At 38.6% G+C, this 18474-nt stretch overlaps 3 protein-coding genes across 6 annotated transcripts; 1 reads left to right on the top strand and 2 right to left on the bottom strand.

Annotated features, from left to right (window-relative positions):
• Positions 1-300: 300 nt before the first annotated feature.
• On the bottom strand, positions 301-4329 carry taf10 (TAF10 RNA polymerase II, TATA box binding protein (TBP)-associated factor). Of its 3 annotated transcripts, none has more exons than XM_040152996.1 (5): positions 4198-4329; positions 3374-3531; positions 2724-2788; positions 774-888; positions 301-583 (listed from the first exon to the last, which is right to left on the bottom strand). In XM_040152996.1, exons 1-5 carry the CDS (start codon positions 4241-4243, stop codon positions 494-496), a joined length of 474 nt encoding a protein of 157 aa, XP_040008930.1. In that variant the 5' UTR covers positions 4244-4329; the 3' UTR covers positions 301-493. The 3 variants fall into 3 exon arrangements, with proteins under 3 accessions (XP_040008930.1, XP_040008929.1, XP_040008928.1); XM_040152995.1 differs by having other exon boundaries at positions 3912-4304; XM_040152994.1 differs by having other exon boundaries at positions 302-583; positions 3846-4304.
• zgc:154075 (uncharacterized protein LOC556929 homolog) lies at positions 4257-11506 on the top strand. Of its 2 annotated transcripts, XM_040152992.1 has the most exons (15): positions 4257-4352; positions 5071-5403; positions 5683-5791; positions 6246-6330; positions 6420-6493; positions 6881-6940; positions 7252-7359; positions 7721-7777; positions 8032-8162; positions 8455-8509; positions 8785-8877; positions 8973-9107; positions 9707-9808; positions 10572-10733; positions 11069-11506. In XM_040152992.1, the coding sequence occupies exons 2-15, from the start codon at positions 5390-5392 to the stop codon at positions 11204-11206; spliced, it is 1323 nt and encodes a 440-aa protein (XP_040008926.1). In that variant the 5' UTR covers positions 4257-4352; positions 5071-5389; the 3' UTR covers positions 11207-11506. The 2 variants fall into 2 exon arrangements, with proteins under 2 accessions (XP_040008926.1, XP_040008927.1); XM_040152993.1 differs by lacking the exon at positions 4257-4352 and having other exon boundaries at positions 5059-5403.
• Positions 11507-11858: 352 nt separating this feature from the next.
• LOC120803946 (outer dynein arm protein 1-like) lies at positions 11859-18011 on the bottom strand. Its single transcript, XM_040152997.1, has 14 exons — positions 17793-18011; positions 17368-17467; positions 16706-16895; positions 16487-16612; positions 16233-16346; positions 15846-15913; positions 15245-15420; positions 14383-14508; positions 14203-14285; positions 13857-14025; positions 13045-13208; positions 12644-12738; positions 12374-12461; positions 11859-12059 (listed from the first exon to the last, which is right to left on the bottom strand). The coding sequence occupies exons 1-14, from the start codon at positions 17839-17841 to the stop codon at positions 12033-12035; spliced, it is 1575 nt and encodes a 524-aa protein (XP_040008931.1). The 5' UTR covers positions 17842-18011; the 3' UTR covers positions 11859-12032.
• Positions 18012-18474: the final 463 nt, after the last annotated feature.

Genomic DNA, 18474 nt, shown 5'->3' with positions numbered 1-18474 from the left:
AGAATAGTAATCTGTCTTAACATCATGCTCTCTCTGTAGCACTTTCTAATTTTTTAATCTTAAAACTACCTTTCCAATTATCATCTCTAATAAGCAACCAATGTGTACTTTCACTACATTTAAAAGGAGCAGCTTTTTAGTTTTGAAAAATTATTGCACTTCTACCCCTGTTGGACATCAAGTAACTCTTTCCACTACTGCATCCACACACCGTTACTGGCAAACACTTAACCCAGATGTAACAACTTAGACAAACATCAAGGTTTTTGTTAAGGGTTTTATTTTCACAATAAAATGTATTGTTACAATTTAACATAACCCTAAGTGGCTCCACAAAAAAAAAACAAATGGCAAAGTGAGTACAAAGAGTTGTCAAAGCTGTACTGAAGCACTGTGATCAAAAAAACCATTTAACAATAAAGGTGTTAACAGACTAGTCGGTCAGCAGGGAGATAAACCTAGCAAAAGCAAACAGCCTCAAACAAAGACGGTTCTATGTGAAGTAATATGGTTTCTTGACATTGACACCATATTCTGAGAGGGCAGGAGTTAGGTCTTCCATAGTCAGAGTGTACTTCTTGTCCTACATATGGAGAAGACATAAAATGAGACCATTAAGAAGAGAATAAAATTATCATCAGAGCAATTAAATGCAGGTGACAACTTTCCCCATCGTTTGACAACATTCACCTGCTCTCACATATCGCGCTGTCAAAATACTGTATGGAGGTATTACATTTAAAGTGCATGTTAAAAATGAGAGAAACACTGACCTTTGTCTTACTCCTTGAGCTTCCTGAGGCAGTGCCCTTCATTTTACAGTACTGCAGCGCATCATTGGCAATGTCTGAGATAAACTTCTGAGAAGCAAGGGAGATCAGACGGATTCTGTAGAAATGAAAAATAAAAAATTGCTGTGATTTCTCCTGTATGTACAGTCAGACTGTGTCTATCTATTACAGGGGAAAAAAATGAGTCAGATCCAAGAATTCCTCTGATCTTATTCTCACTTCCAAGAAATCATAGCAGCATCTATCAAAAAGATGTCTATAAATGGCCTACTAGGCTAAAAAGTCTGTAATTCCTGCTCATATATGCCAATGATGGTAAGTATACAAAATTAGTATACATTAGTATAAATTAGTATACCAATACTAATGTATACTTTATACAGGTATATAATAGCTCCTGTGTTTTTTAAAAATAAATTAAAATCCCATTTAATTCAAGTCAGACATGCATGACAGTCAATCGAACATCGTAAACAAATGAGTTTACCTTAGCATTATCACTCGGGAATTGTCACTATCATTCAGACAGCAAAGCCGTCATCACGGGCAGTAATTACAATACTATATCCAAGCCACTTCAGCACATGAAGCAGACTGTATTTTCCTAAAAAGGTTTCAGTTTTCAGATTAATATGCCAATGTTCAGATCTGTTTGACAGATTCACTTTATTATCTCACCTTGTCAAACATAATTCCCCATTCTCCTGCCTCAGTTAACAAACTGTGGCTCTATCTTGTCACAGGTTACTGATTAAACACAAAACAAATCCTTTTTAAAACTCCATACCTGTACTACCTTACAAGGAATTTTTTTAAATAAATCATTTAAACATTTAACTCAGATTCTCAGATTTTTAAACTCCAAACGAGTCATTTAAAAAAGCTACAAGGACTGGTGAATGGACTGTTTTTATTCGAGGCTTCTGACCAAAGGGCTTTACAATGTCCCTCTCACTCACCCATTCAAAAGCTCTCCATCTGCAGCTGCTCAGGAACTCCCTTTGTGCCCATTTTATCTCTGTAAGCTGGTAGTTATGATTTTAATTTTTAAATGAGACAACTATGAACCAGAGATGTTACTTGAGAGGCTGAGGCTTCGAAGTATTTGTTGAGTACAGCTGAGCTTTTCCAGTGAAGCGCGTATCGAAACATGTATCTTTTTAGACATTTGATGTAACTGAAGACGTGTTAAGCCTCGCTTCCCGTCTTTACCACGTGACCGCTTTTGGTGGCGGTTCAAATTATGGGCTGACATTTGACTGTGTATATCAGACCTCAGAGAGAAATTATGCATTTTCATAGTTTTTGGTCTATAACACTGATTGACATTTTTCGTGGAAGTGCCTTATCTATGCCCTGTGAAAGATTGTTCTCCAAGGCAGGGGAGACCATTTAAAAAAAAAAAAAAAATTAGTCCCAGCACATTTCACAAGTTGTTATTTCTCTATAAAATGAATGAACTGTTTTTCCAAAATCATTTTTGATTATAGGTTACATGTTCCTTGCCCACATTGCACACCTACTACTCAATTTTCACACTTCAATTAAAACAAAGACATTGACCCTAACTTGACTGATATTAATACATTTGCTGCTTAGAAAATGTTGACTGCCCTTACTGTAATTACCATAAAGGTTTGCTCAGAAAAAAATACAATCATGGTTTCCCTTAAACTGATATTTAATCTGTAATATACAAACGTTTGTATTTGCCTAGTTTACATTCTAGCCAGTAGATGTCATACTGTTAACATGAAGCACCAAGAAATGAACCTTTTCTCGAACTACTTTGCTGGAATGCTTCAGTGCTTCATGAAGCTTCATCTCACCAACACTACTATGACCAGCAGTGGGATTTGTGTTATTTGGTTCCAAGGGTTATCAGGCAGAGCCACTCACACTGAATTTGCAGGTGGCCTTTGTAGGACTTACATTCTTGGATCAGACGCCTCAAAGCCAGCCCGGTTGAGGTAGTACCCTGTAACTGCATCAGGAATCTGAAAAAGAAAAAAAGAGCAGACTTCAGCTTGTGGTAATGGCCCATTTTCAATGATATAGACACTAATTTCTGAAGAACATTATTACTGTGTGTCTACAATCCAGTGATGATCAACCAATTCCCTGTAGCAAGAACACTGGTACAGCCTCTGGGAGGACAGTGGCTGTTAAGTAACAAAATTTTATTTTCATTCCGAGTTGGGGGGTATGAGGTTGTCGTGAATGTTCATTTAATGTTGTTAATTATTTAACCATTTTAATACACTGATCGAACTTAGGCAAATTATTCAACAGTGCTTCGTTGAATTTACAGGATTTTTGCATTAATGTGATTGAGTGCCTTGATTTTCCAGTCACTGGATAAACCAAAAACAGACAAACTGTACCCATCTGCATATTTTATATATAATCAGTTTCTCAACTGAGTTCCATTTAATTTAGAGGTGGTTATCTATTAACATGGCTGGCATGGTAGACAAATTTCCGAGGTGTATAAAGCTGTTTTGAGTTTCTGGGCTTTTGGATAATGTCTTTGTATGTGTGAAAGCATTATATAGTAAGGTGACTGACAACACTTCACTCACTGTGGGAGTGTACTCTTCCAGCTGCATGAGGAAATCTGCCAGGGGCGTGGTAGAAAGGGCAGGTTTTAGATCTCCATTGGTGATGCCACCAGGCACATAGACGCCGTTGGAGACAGATGTGTCTGCTGATGGTGTCACCATGGCGGCTGATGTGGAAGCTGTGATGGAAGTTATTGGGATGAGTTTATATTGAACCAACGAATGAATAAATCAAACAGCTCTATAAAACAATTTCAATAAAAGCTCAACGTTATAACCTTCATGAAGTGAGGATTTATTAAAAGACTGTTGGATTAGACTGCATTACTTTTAGCTAAGTGTACCTAATAAACCGCCAATTGAGTGTATATTGTGACAGGTAAACAAATCATCCATCTTCAGTTGAAAAAAAAAAAAAAAACACTGGCTATCCTACCTTGAACTAAGCTAAGTCTTTAGCACAATAACATTAGCCAAAGTCACATAGCGTTACCATTACTGGTGACCGAAGGGATGCTGCTGACGTTGGTTGTTGCATTATCATTTGCAATACAATTACTTGAAGTTGAAGACGTCGTAGATGGCACTCCAGTTGTGACAGACTGATTTACGTTGTCGATGTTCATGTTGATGTTACTGTTATTGTTAGCTAACGCGCTAACCTTGGCTAGCTAGCAGAGAAAAAATGTCCAAAATATTTCCAAAAGCGCGGCTCTGTGTTGTATAGCTCTTAGACTAGGCTTCTACAAAATACTGCGTCGTGAGGTAAAGCTACTTTTCTAAGTCGGAGGATATCAATATTCAGACGCAAGTGTTAGTTAGCATCAGAAATGTTTTATAGCTACCGGGCAGTAGAAAGCTGAGCTCACGCTGCGGAGCTAGTCGCGTCATGTGACCCTAGCAGTACGTAGGGCTCGGTTCTGACGAAGATAGCCGAAGATCTCCGGAGACCCCTCTACATTTACGCTTGACACCGATGAATATTCATAGTATTTGTTTGGTGGGATTGTGGACTTTTTGATTGATTTTTGTCATCAACTAACTGCGTAGATAACTGTATAGGTAACAGGGATTTAGTAGCGCTGCAGCCCCTTTTAAGCGTTTCAACAGATATTTATCTGCTAAGAGTTAATTTTGATAAGTGAACCAATAGGATTAACACATCTGTCATTATGAAACCCAAGAAACAAAATACATAAAATACAAAAATAATAATACTAAAAGCTAAAAATGTTGCATTCGGGGGCTGTCGGGATATTTTCGGGAAATCTGTTGCGGCATGAGGTGTTAAATCGTGACTCACTGGGCTGACCTTTATAATGCTCGGTAAACCTCATAAAAGACCCTTTTGTTAAACATCTACTATTATCATACTTGGGAAATTCTATTTGTATAAGACTCAGGAAAACGAAACCATCCTTTCTTAGGTTTCATAAAGGATTTTGTAAATCCCTTTCATCCCCAAACTTTCTAAAAACGCCAAAAGACTGCAAAGTCTGACCAATGACTTGACTTGGTCTATCTGAAAACCCCTAGTACATACATCAGTTAACCGTTTTTTGATTCTCTTTTTTAGTTTATTTTGTTCAGATTATTATTTTTACTAAACTTTTTTTTTAGCTCTGTCTGGTGCCCACATTTAATTTTATGATGCCATAATGATTGCAAATGGTTATATTTATGTATTTGATAAAGTTTATTTTTTTAAAAACTTCCAGATATCCTATTACCTGGATGACTGATAATCACCAGGTGTGTGAGGTCTATATCAGGGTGCACTTCCCCTTTAATCCTGAAGCGAACTGGGATTTTCAGACGAAGAAGTGACAGTTAAGGAGGAGCGAGGAATTTAGCGGACGTCCCCCCTGCACACTGTAGGGGGCGCTAGTAAAACCTTCTGACTGCTGTGGGGTTGGCTTTTCATCCTCGAAGAAGTGAACCACCACCACGGTTGTGGTCATTCGCAGTGCGAGGACTCCCGTGTCTGAAACAGAACCGGACCGACGCAGAGGATACACAGAAGGTTTTGACAGCCGCATGGGACAAAGCAGGTACTGAGCCAAACGGCCAAGCCATAAACCGACAGATGTTATTTACCAGAAGCACTGTTTAACACATTCTGGTGGGCTATCTGTACGCTCATATCTGTTAGGGTCTCTAACCAGTGCGTTTGGATGGATAAAGTGGTGTTTAAACTGTAACATTATCTCAACTTCAGTTGATGGCTAATCTGTATCTAGTGAACTGTAGATGTTGTGAATAATAACCCATATGTTTGTTTTTTTTCCTCAAGCAATGTTTGAGGCGTGTTTACAAGCTTTGCGTTAAAGTTCACAGGGTGCCAGAATGACCTCCCCCGTCCGTGTCATCGTGGTGGGAGCCGGCTGTCGGGGGCAGATCTACTCCGAGTTTGCATCCATCCATCCTGGACGCATGAAGGTCAGCAGAGGTTGCCCTGCAGCCCGACGACACTCGGGAAAATGTAGACACACCACCCGGACTCTGTGAGCCACGGAGTGGGCCACTAAGGAGACACCCGTGAAAGAAACACGTCGAGTGTCGTAGAAACGTTTGTGTCACAGTACGAGGAGACACAGAAAGACGGAAATCCAACTTCTCTGTAACAATACAGGCTGAAAAAGGGCAGTAAAGTAAATAGTTCCTTAACTGCCCTGTCGTTGACCTCATCAGCCTTTAAGTTCATTTTGCTGACAATAGTTTAAAAAACAAAAATGTAACGAGGGACTTTTACTTGTAACCGAGTGTTTTTCCCTGATTTATTGCCTAAGTAAATTATCTGAATACTTTTTCCTCCTGCCCAGGCATTAAATTGTAATGTTGGAACAGAGCACTTGTTATGTCCACTTTGTTTACTCTTACTTTACCATGTCAGGTCGTTGGAGTTGTTGACCCAAGGGAATTTGCTCGCACCAAACTTCAACAGCAACACAAAATTGCAGATGAAGACACATTTGATGGTGAGCATCAGAAGAAGAAAACATGCACTTTATTGTTTATTATTATCTGCCTCCTGCTAAATTATTGAATGCCCTTTTTTTCATACTAGACTGGCACGTTGTAGTTGAAAGAGAGAAGTTTGCCGATGCTGTGTTAATCTGTACTCCAGACCGCCTTCATAAGGTAAACATAATATATATATATATGTATGTATATTCTGTATACACTATATGTATAGTGTCAAATTTTAGTCTTTTGAGTAGCACCCTCCTCAGTTTTTTTTTTAACTTAAATTTTTATTGTTTTTAATTTTGAAACTGCAGAAGAAACACCAACATGAAGATAAAACTTAACTTAAGTCTTTATAAGCGGTCCACTTTTCCCATTTTTCAATAAAGTTGAGTTATTGAATTGTCAGAACATACAGTATATGAGTCTTTCCGTATCATCAGCAATCTCCAGCCACTGCCCTAGAGTCTCACCTTATTATTGGCCTGAAAATGATGTATTTGGAAACTTTGTCATTGTTTCTTGGTTAATCATCCTACTAAACTAGTTTGTCTTCTCCAGGATCCTGCTGTGGCCTTTGCAAAGAAGGGCTACCATATTCTGTTGGAGAAACCAATGGCAGTGAGTGTTGTGTAATTGAGATTAAACCTAAACCCTCTTAACATAGAATATAACTTTAACTTTGATATGGGTGTTAATGATCCTACAGATTGATTTTTACAGTAATTTATTGTGTGTTAGTTTGTAATTTTGTATTTTGATAAAAAAAAAATAAAATAAAATAAGGAGTCCTTTTTGGTGGAAAAGATACTATTTCATCCATAATTGTCCATTTCCTAGATACTAAAACTCTCCTCTCTCCTCATTTCTATGGTTGTATTTCTGTGACACTCATGCCTTCCTTGCCCGTGAATGTGTTCACATGACCTTAGACAACTGCCGAAGACTGCACGGCGATTGTGCAGGCTTGCACTCAGAGTGGTGTGATGCTGTCAGTGGGTCATGTTCTCCGGTATGATCCCACCATCCACAAGATAAAGGTAAACGCTTTTCTGTCACACTTGGTTTATCAAGATATCTGACGGTTTTCTTCACCAGGCATGAGTCACAGTTTTTGTATTCAAAGATGTAAATTTAGGTACCTTTAAAAAGATATTAGAATTATTAATCCCTAATTCAAATTAACAACACACCCCTAGCATCTGTAGTATCAAGATCAGTCAGCAAAATGCTAAAATGTCATTACTTGTGATCAATCAAATCAATAATCAGAGGTAATAAAGCGCTCAGTACCTGTTGGTTTTGAAAATCTGACAGCAGCAAACCTGTGACTGAATTTCATGAAGGTTTGGTTTGGTAAGGATGTTTGGTTGAAAATTAAATTAAGCAATCTTTCTCTAGGAGCTGATAGATGCTGGAGTCATAGGTGATGTGATCCATATTCAGCACCTTGAGCCGGTAAGAATGCAAACAGAATGGAAATTCAGAGGAAAAAAAAAATAGTAATAGTATGGTAAATCGTCAAGGCTTTACTTAAATCAAGGCCCAAACTGTTCCAAATACACAAAGATATTCATAAACTTAAGAACCTGATGTTGTTCCAGTTGAAACTTATATGCACTTGAATTTTGTAGAGAATATTTACCCAGGAAATGAATACAGTGTTACATTTCTACAGTATGTTTTAAAGCAGCATCAACCTCTCGTTCTAGGTTGGGTTTTATCACTTTGCTCACTCATTTGTTCGAGGAAGCTGGAGGAACGAAGCCGAGAGCTCTTTTGTTCTTTTGGCAAAATCGTGCCATGACATCGACCTAATACATGACTGGGCTGGATCACGCAGGTAATTCATCAGACAGTAGACAATGATCGACTTGAAGCTTGTCTAAGGTTTAGAAATAATGTGCCGGATAATATGCAGTCAACACTAGAATAAATAATTTGGTTGGTCAACTAGATGATATCAAGTGTTATAATTAGTATCTATCCAAATTATGCTAGTAGCAACCAGACCCATTACCCTGGTGGTTTTGTTGGGCCACAGTGTCTGTTTCCAGGGCGGCGAGGTTGTTTTCCGTGAGTTGAATCTGTTTTTCCTAAGATTAAGCATTAACACAGAAGTTTGTACTTTGCAGGTGTGTCAAAGTGTCATCATTTGGATCTGTTAGCCACTTCCGACAAGACAGCATGGTACGTGGTCTGTTCCCAGCATGGGGCCCAATACAAAGAGTCATTCATTTTACGAAGGAAATTAGTAGCAATTGCGAGCAAATGAAGATCTACGAATGCTTTGTGGAACTTCACACCACGTCACTTAAATCCTTTTCAACAGTGCTGAGTTGCGTTTTTGTTTCATTGAGATGTGTGACATCCATGACAGTTCTCTGCTGTTCTATTGCTAACAGAAATCTCTACACTGAGCGTCAATATTAAATGAGACATTGTTTGGTATTTTTTTTTGTCAGCCAACAGGCGCCGCGGATCGCTGCATGGATTGTTCTGTAGAAAGAGACTGTCCATACTCGGCACGCAAAATCTACCTGGACAGAGTGAAACAGGTTAACATTTCCACACGCTGTTTTCACCAGTTATCTACTATACTCAACCGTCTGTGAACATTATGTTGTACGTATTTTTATATGTACTGTGCCAGGGCCACACTGGCTGGCCTGTATCAGTCATATGTCCGAGCTCGTTGCCAGACATCGAGTCAGTAACCGAGGCGCTGCGGACTGGACCGTATGGCCGCTGTGTGTACAAGTGTGACAACGATGTCTGCAGTAACCAGGTTAGGAAAACTGGCTTTATAACTCATTCAAGACTGGCTCTTAATCTCTGTAGCACAACATACTAGCGCCCCCCTGCTGCCAATATGTGCAGACCTAAGAGTGACCTGACATGTTAGAAATCACAGTAAAACATCATATACTGTAAAGAAGACTATAAAATAATGGGTGGTTTTCAAATAAAACACTATAGTCTGATTTTTGTAACATCATCTCAGATCCTGTCTAGAATAAGCTGAATGCTGTGTGGCATTACTGTATTTATTTTGCATAATGCCACAGGCTGTATTGCCGTTTCACATCTCTTGCTCTGTACTATTGCTCAAGCTGCCTTTTATTATTTGCATCTCTTCCTGATTCCAAAATTTGCATTGTCACTTACTTATGTAATATTTGTCTTTCTTTTAAACTGTGTCCAGTAACTAAAGATTTTCACCATTTTCAAAAAGTTATTTAAACTGAAAATTCATAATTTACTTTCCTCTAAAAATACTGTATTTGTGATGCTTAAGCTAAGATTATGTGAGGTCATTATTCACATTTAGAAGCATATCTCTGTTTCCCCTTGGTCTTGTCTTGTTTATTTGTTCTGTTTGCTCAGGTTGTTAACATGGAGTTTGAAGGGGGTCTGACAGCAGCGTTCTCCATGGTAGCTTTCACTGAGGAGGTGTGCAAGCGAAAAACAACCATCTATGGCAGCAAGGTAGGACTGGAAGGAAAGGAAATGCTAATCTTTAACATACAAGAGGTGCTGCAAGGAAAAGAAGCCAGCAGGAAAAAAATGCATCGACATTTGGCGCCCAGAAAGCAACATGTTTGAGGGCTATAATGAAAACAATCAACTATCACAGTAGGGTAGGAGTACACCCAAACATTACATCCATATCTCATTCAAATCATCGTGAGTATTAAAATGCTGCTATAACATAAAAGCCTCCACTCTCATGGCAAGGCTTTCCACTGGATTTTGGAACCTGGCTGAAAGCATTTGATGCCAGTCAGCCTCAAGAGCGTTAGTGAGGTCGTGAAGAACAAGAAAGTGCCTTCCCTAGGCAGTAAGAGTTCCGTCTCACGGACCTTAGGGGCCTCGCCCATACCACAAAACACAGCACCTCGTCCAAAGTGACCTAAAGTGTGTGTTATCAAATATCGAATTGATATGTTATCAATCTAACAATTGAAACTCTTAGAAATTTAAACACCTGAAAGTTTGTAGAAAGAGAATCGTTAGTGTGTGGATTCAACAACCAGGTAAGTTTGAAAAATCCAAAGCAGCATTGATTTCACTGAGGTCAAACACAGTTAACTATAACTTATAACGCAGCCTTTAAGACCAGAAGAAAACACAGATTTAAGCTCCTCTATCATGAGTTGACCAATTGTTATTTATGTTAACTAATTAGCACTGTACTTCTAAGATGGATGTATCAGCTAAAGTGCCTATATAATGACGTGTATCTTCACAGGGGGAGCTGTCGTATGATGGCCATGAGGTACGCGTGTTTGACTTTCTGACCCAGAGATCCACAAAGCACAAAGCATGCAATAATACCCCCAGGTATTTTGGCATGGGTGGACATGGTGGAGCAGACTACCACCTTATGGATGCCTTTATTTCTGCTGTGGCGGTGAGTGCTTATAAATACTTTTAATTTTTTTATTTTGTCGAGGCATAGTTTTCTGTAGAGCTTTTATTTTTCTCCCTGGCAAAAAAACAAAATCAGCTCCTTTGGTTGTTGCAGTAAATGAACAGCTTTGATTTGAATCTTTTATGGACAGTTGAGTCATACTTGAAGCTGTAGCTGTTTGCGATAAGGACAGATGATATATATTCACTTCATTTCCATTTTTGTACCTGTGGGTTAGGCTCTGACACTGGGTTTAAAGGATGTATAGGATTTGGAAACATTGACTGTGCTGGTAGATCAGCCGAGTATGTGTGTGTGTGTGTTTGTGCATGCAGAACAATGATCCATCCCTGATCCGATCGGGTCCTGAGGAGACGCTGCTGAGCCATTTACTGGTGTTTGAAGCTGAGCGTTCACGACTGGAGGGCAGGGTGGTGTACTGTGGTGAAGTTAAGACAGAGCTAGATGACTGAGAAACACCTCACCTTAGAAATCAAACACTACGATGGCACCTGGATGATTAAAGACACAATTAGACTGATGAATGAAAGGCCAAATCTTGGATTGAATTTAAGCTGATTATTTAGTTCATATGGCTCAGGGATTTTAATACTGTGTATATGTGTCTGTGTGACTGACTGAGTGAATCTGCTTAGTTTTCTAATTTTTCTAAGTACTACGACAAGAACTTGATCATTTGTTGTAATAATTTGTTTGATTTTTTTTGAGTAAGTAATGTTCATGTCAAGTATTCTCATAATTTCTAATAAAAAGTTGGGAATCTGTGTAATTTAAACTGTCTCTGACTCATTGTTTGCTCTTAATGTGCCTCTGAAAGTCTTTTCCCACCTTTGTCACGGTGTAAAATATATCTCAGGAAATTTACAATCACTCAAGAGATTGAGCTGTCACTCTGAACATCTTCATGAAATGCTCAGGGCTTAAATGTAAAAAAAACTACTACTGTGCTAAACTACTGATTAACCTTTATTCAAGAGAAGAGATTAACTAACTGAAAATAAATTTCTTGAATGCACACATACCATTGACTGTGAAAAAATGTAGATAAATATACAGCATACATAAATATAAATTACGTCTCTTAAATCCAAGTTAATTGTTATCTTAAGCAGGTTATTCTCTGTTGAATAACTGGTGCACTTAAGCCTCACTGCATATTATGTCTATATAAACATTCACTAAGAAGCATATTGTATAGTATCAACTCTCAAACTCATGGCTTTGTGTTGCTACGTTATGTATGTTCTTCAAGAAGCAGCACCAACTGTAAACTTCAGGTCAGTCTGTCTTTTTTTCCCTCTGAATCTGAGGGACAAATGAAAGAGAACCTTTTTATCATGTCTAATACACCTTTTGCAATAAGCAAAGCAAGGATTTAAACATAGGAATATTATTGAAAAGCAGGCCGTGTATTCACAACTTTTACTTTTGCCCATACATAGACATAGAAGAGTTACATGTCAACTGACTCATAATAATCTACATGTGGTCTACCCGAGATTGATAACTTCTGCACACAAAAGAATATGATAAAATGTAAGACTGAAGTTAAACAGGTAATTTGCTTTGTACATATCTTTTTATGTATTTATTTAATTTTGATTGTCAATTGTACTCACCCTCTTATTAACCAGTGTCAGTAGATCCTCTCTACTCACTGGCTCCTTTGCTTCCAGCAGCACTGACTCCACTGAGTCTTGGTCATTACTGAGGTATCACAGAAATTGTATTCATGCAAACATCAAATCCAAAAGTTGACAAGAGGATGATTAAGGATTATACTATTGCTAACCATCTGCCTGGGACTGATCATCCTACATCACTGATTGTTGAGCATCATGTCTGATACCTGCACACTTTCCAAGATTAAAAAAAAAAAAAAAACTTACTCAGGTGCAGGGGTTGCACCAGCAGTGGTCTGGTTGAAAGATGGTGAGGTTATTCCCAGGAGCTGGCCAGCAATGGTACTGAGACTGTCAACATCCTGGAGGTGAGAAAGTGCAGCGGTAGTGATGGGGATTTTCATCACTTTCTACGCTCCCCCGATTCATTTTAAATTTCTTTTCACAAATATGAGGTTGCTAAAAGACCCTCATGTGGCCTTTAAAATTTCAGAAAGCTGAGAGCATGGTGGTATGGGGGGTAGAAGAATCAATTGATGAGCAGAACTTGAGGCAGCAGCTGCCTGAAAGCTCTCCAAATGCAAAGGCCAGAAACTCAATTCTGGCTGTACTGGCTGCTCTGAGAGTATATCAACTTTCCATCGACAAGACATTTCATGACCACATACCCACTGGCTTTGGTGTTCCTGGAAGTAAAGATAGGACTGCAGAGTGAGAAGCTCATTGACTCTGTCCTCCACCATTCTCAGGTACCCTGTGACATTTTCATCCTGGAATCCATCAGAGGTGCTCACCAAGCTGTCATAGCTGATCTGGAGCAATGATTTGACACCTAGTAAAAAGAGTTGAGAGATATATAAAAATACCATATTTCTACAACACTGACGTTATTACATTTATTTTATCTCCCACTGTTAGATGAAACTTCATTGTCTGCAAAGTAATAAGCTGATTTCTATACTTGTCTATATTTATTCATGTACAGTATAGCTAGTGACAGCTACTCTATTTTGTTTGATGGTTCTGCCATCGAGACGACACCTGCAGTTGCTACCCAACACGGAGCAAATTTAAATGAATTAAGCATTTACAGCCTACTTTTGCTTCTATACATGTGCTCTAACCCAATAGGTGTAACTCTGCATTGTTGTTTTTTACCCTTTTACGTGGGCAAATCAAATTGAAATGAAGGTGAACTAGTTGGTGACTATTTTTATTTGCTCACACACAAACACACTTGCGTGCTAGAACATAATTTCCCAAACGATGGTTTCTTCCACTTTACAAAGCAAAAATTATTCCACAACTGTCTTATGTTTTTAGACATAGACATTCACAAAGTGTATATCCTATACGTTATTTATGATAATAAATGTATGTTTTCTATTGGGAAGAGACAGATAAAAACTCCATAGTTTGTCATGTTTCTGTTGCCCTCCTTCAAAAGGATAATGTTATGCAGAGGTGCACTATGCTGTACCTTCGTTGAGCTGATCAAGGAGCTTTTCCATGAACTGAACACGCTGTTGATAAACTGGGAGCTGTTGCTCTGTAGCTTCTTGCTTGATGGAAACTCTCATCCGAAGAGCCTGCTGCTCTTCATGCTGCTGCTGCTCCTCAGCTGAAAAAATCTCCCTCTCATTGCGAATCTTTTAATCCAATACATAATGGAAGACAGTTTACAACCACGATAACATTTTGTTTTCTTCTTTGTCTGTCTTCCTATCTCTCCAACACACACACACACACACACACACACACACACACACACACACACACACACACACACACACACACACACACACACACACACAGCCAACACCAACCTGAGCGATCTGCCTTCGAATGGTCTCTGCTACATTGTGCTGGTAGTTGACAAAGTTCAGTAAAGTGTAGTTCTGCCCCTCCACTGACAAAAATATATCACAAAATATTTTGATTGCTGGTAAAATGCCCAACTTCCAGTTCCTCTGTAACCTTTAATGCTCCACAGAATTTTTTCATACTTTGTATGAAGTTCCTGACCAGTTTGTCCAGGTCCCTTTCCCCTGTCTCTCTGAAGATTTTTTTGATAGCATTCTGAAAATCTTCCAGTGTCCAATCCTTAGACTCTGGTTGCTTGCACTTCTGAACTATGGGGACAAATGTGGAAAACTCATACAAGGTTGTTTAATTATCATGCATAATGGATGAATCTTGAACCGGAGTTGCTTTATATAAGGTATAATGTACAGCAAACTTTTTTTTTTCGGGCGGGGGGGGGGGTGCTTTCAGAATAAATAATAAGTAACAATATAAAAACCTTTCCTCCGTCCCCTTTGCAAGGCTTTTGTTAGTGGAGAAGTAACATCTTCTAAACACAAGGTGTCACTAGTTTATTTGATTAGAAGTCAACCTATTTAATTAGAAGTAAACACTGGACTGGGGAGACAGTATCTGTGCTGAACAGTCTGTAATTAGCACTAGCAGACCTCAAAATGCTGTGGAATATCACAGCAATAATGATGAAGCATATAATGAGTGTGTGGAAAAAGGCAACCCAGCACTCTACACAACAGGAGAAAGTATGACACACTGCCAAGCAGCTTTGGCATAGCAGCCAATTAAGTACATAGTGCCATTCTTTATGGGAACAGCAGGGTGATGGAACTTAGCACACTCAGTTCTATCTTTCAGGTTGCTGAAACTAAAATCTATGAAATAATATCCTCAAAAGGATGACCTGGTTTGGTCAAAGGACAGTAAGTGATTGTTCTAATATGCAATCTGGAGTGTATTTTTTCCCATTGTTATCCTATTTTAGGGATCTGAAATAATGTGGTCTAGCCAAAAGGCATTTTGTGTTCATAGCATGAAGTTTATAGTCACCTTCTCTGTGGTCAATGTCCTGGTTGGTGTGCACAATAGCCTTTATGTCTAGGAAAGCCTCAAAGTTGCAGCAATGGGAGATTTCTCGTTCAAGACTGCTCTTTTCTTTGATGTACTGAGCCATATCCTTAGCATTCTGGTCCCTCAGCATCCGCTGTTTTTCCTGGATCTTGACACTAGGTGCAGCCACAATTATACAACACATTAGACAGTTATACATAGTGGATGTGCTTTATCTCATGAATCTAAGCTGTCAGATATGGAAAATAAATATAAGCAGACACATGCGAGTGTGCTTCAAATGTATGACTTTGACAAATGAAGTCCAATCTCATGAATTTCTTTTTTGTTACTGAGGTACTCCATGTCTTCCATTAAATATTAAGACATTTAACTAAGGTTGACTAGAAATCCCTGCCATTTAGTATATAAAAAGCGGAATGGGAGTGCAAATTATTCTTTGTAAGCACTGTTGTCTCTTACCAGATCCATCTTCTTTCATTTAACTAACGAATAAAAATATGAAAGTGCTCTAACCTAACAATTGTGCACAGTGGGTCACAAGAAATGCCACTATATTTAGTGCTGCAGAATAGTTTACCTGGCATTATAGGCTTCAGTGCATTTAGTCATCAGGTTACAAATGTCCTTGCGAATTGCATGCAGCTCCTGGATGAGATAACATAATTAACTGTATACACTCTCAAAATATTACCTCTTCATTACCCCTTCACTGGCCATCCCGCACCAAAACATCTCAGCTATCAACATCCAAGTCTTGTGTGGTACTATTCTCAATACTCTGGTGGATGGTGTTTAATCTGCTGTTGTAAAATAATTTAATTCTAAAATGTTGTGATTTCAAGAAGATTTACAAGTGAGAGGAAATAAAGCATCATTCTGGCATTACCCCAGTTGCTACATCTTGGTAGGATGTAGCAGCAGCAAAATACAAATTTAAGAACTGCCTAATTCTAACTGAATCTACCTTTTCCAGCCAAGACTGAACATGATGGAAATGTTTCTTCTCCACTTGCAGTATCTTCAGGTCCTCCCTCAACTGTCCATTCCTAGTCATCAGCTCATTGAAGCATTTGCGACCCTAGAACAGATATACACCTGAAGTCGGAATAAAAAAATAAAACCCAAACAAACAAACCAACAGAGCCGTTACAAAAATATGAAGTTGGTGGAAATCTAGTTTCAATTAATGGGAAAGTGGATTCTTTTTGTTACACTAACCCTATGCAGTTTGTTTTCTATTAAGCAGTTGGTTTTTAGCAATTTAGTGCTATCAGATTTCCAATCATGGCGTGCAGTGCCCCCGTTATTCCTCTGTCCTGCCAACTTCCTCTCCCATTTCAAAATCTGAAAAGAAAGTGGGGTCAACTCTGGTCAGAAAATCGGGGGGAATTCACTTTACGAAACTCTGTGATCAGTCCACAGGAAAACAGACTTTACCTGATCTTTCAAAAAAGCCACTTGGTCTTTTTCAGCCCTCAGCTCCTCATCTATTCTGTCGCCACAGGCCAACGCAGCAGTAAGGTCCTGAAGAATGCTAGCATCAGTCCAACGGCTGCAACAAGTCTGAGAGACTCCGAGGTTGCATAAAAGTTCTTCACGTTCATCGTGGAGTCTCTGGATCTCCCGTCTGATGACAGAGAGACACAAACACATGAATACAGACAAAGTTTGAATAAAGCATGTAAAACTTACAGAAGATATAACTAGTTTTGCTTCAGCAAACATGAAAAAATAGAACAGATGTCTTTAAGAGCCGCAAAAATCTCATTAGTTTTAGTATTAATTGTTGTTTTAACTTAATATTCTTTCTACTTAGGGTTTACAAGGTATCCTAGACTGGCATAGTTTGCTACAGGGGATTCTTCCATCTTGGGCTTCAATCTGCCCCATAACCTTTGTAACTGCCTTACTCCTCAATCTAATCTCCCCTCTTGTTGTCCTCTGACAACTAGTTTTATGCACAAATGGCTGTAGTTCTGACCAACTGTTTATTCGATGATAAAAATACACAAATTTAACCGAATGATTTTTTTTTTTGCCGTTATATTCATGAATACATAACTGTTTCTATAACTATGGACATGAAGGAGGCCACTTACTTGTCTCTGTAGATGAGGCCTTGGGTTTTCTCTGTATATGCCCGCTTGGCTGCCTCTGCTCTGCAATACTGCAGCTGCAGTATGTTTAGGTCTGTTTCAGCTGCATTAAAAATATGCTGTAGCAATGTCCCATTTCATATCTACTGTTTACTGTTATACTGTTTAAATTTGATTTGGGACACAAAAAAGAGGCATTTTCTATCATTGGTGTTATGTGTGAGATACCTAGGTAAACAGTTGAATCAATCAAGTTGTTACTTTTGAAACATAGCCCTCAAGTAACACATTTGTCACACAAAAATGCTGCTACCTGTGGTAGTGGTTCAGACTGGGAATTAATGCTTTTGTGTTTGGTCTGTCTGATGAAGAAATTCAGGAATAAACATCACACGATGTGTAGCTGTATGCATAGCTGCATAACTTACAAAAATCTCCAAGCAGCTGACTCCTGACAGCAGATGGTCGCTGACTCATGCTGAATTTTGGTCTGTCTTGAGTCCGACGAATAAAATAAAGTTGAAGCTGTACCAGATTGTAACTTTATAAACATACAAAGTGAAACTAATAACTATCTAAGGGTTCAACTGTAACTAACGTTAGCCTAACATTAGTTGTTAGCCACTGATGAGTAAAACTGCATTAGCTAAAATTATAAATTAGCTTTAGTGTATTGACACTTTGGTTTAATACTCTAAAACTACGCTAGTGTTAAAACAGTAAATAATGGCTTACTAACCTTGGTTAACGCTAGGACAGTTAGTTCACGTTAACGTTAACATTAGCCAAACTCGGCTAATTAGCTAACTAAGTGAATAGGCATTAAGATAGTCAACCTGCTTAATCGGTCTCGGTCCTTCGGCGTTAACTTTAAATTCGCCAAAGACACCTAAATCTGAAAGTCAAAACAGGCCAGGGCGATAAAGATAGACACCAGTGTATCAAAACGAGTAATGCTCTGTGTATGTTGGGTAAGGTAGCTAGCTAGATTTCATTTATGTGCAGCTAATTCGGTTAAGGATAACAACAAAGTGGGACCGTTAGGTGTTCTTTTGAAGCTAGCTATGAATATATTTGAAGGCAAAAAATATAACGGTTAATAATCAGTTA

Source organism: Xiphias gladius, chromosome 18 (genome assembly GCF_016859285.1).
Source record: "Xiphias gladius isolate SHS-SW01 ecotype Sanya breed wild chromosome 18, ASM1685928v1, whole genome shotgun sequence".
NCBI classification, from domain to species: domain Eukaryota; kingdom Metazoa; phylum Chordata; class Actinopteri; order Istiophoriformes; family Xiphiidae; genus Xiphias; species Xiphias gladius.
This window is presented reverse-complemented; position numbering and strand designations above follow the sequence as displayed.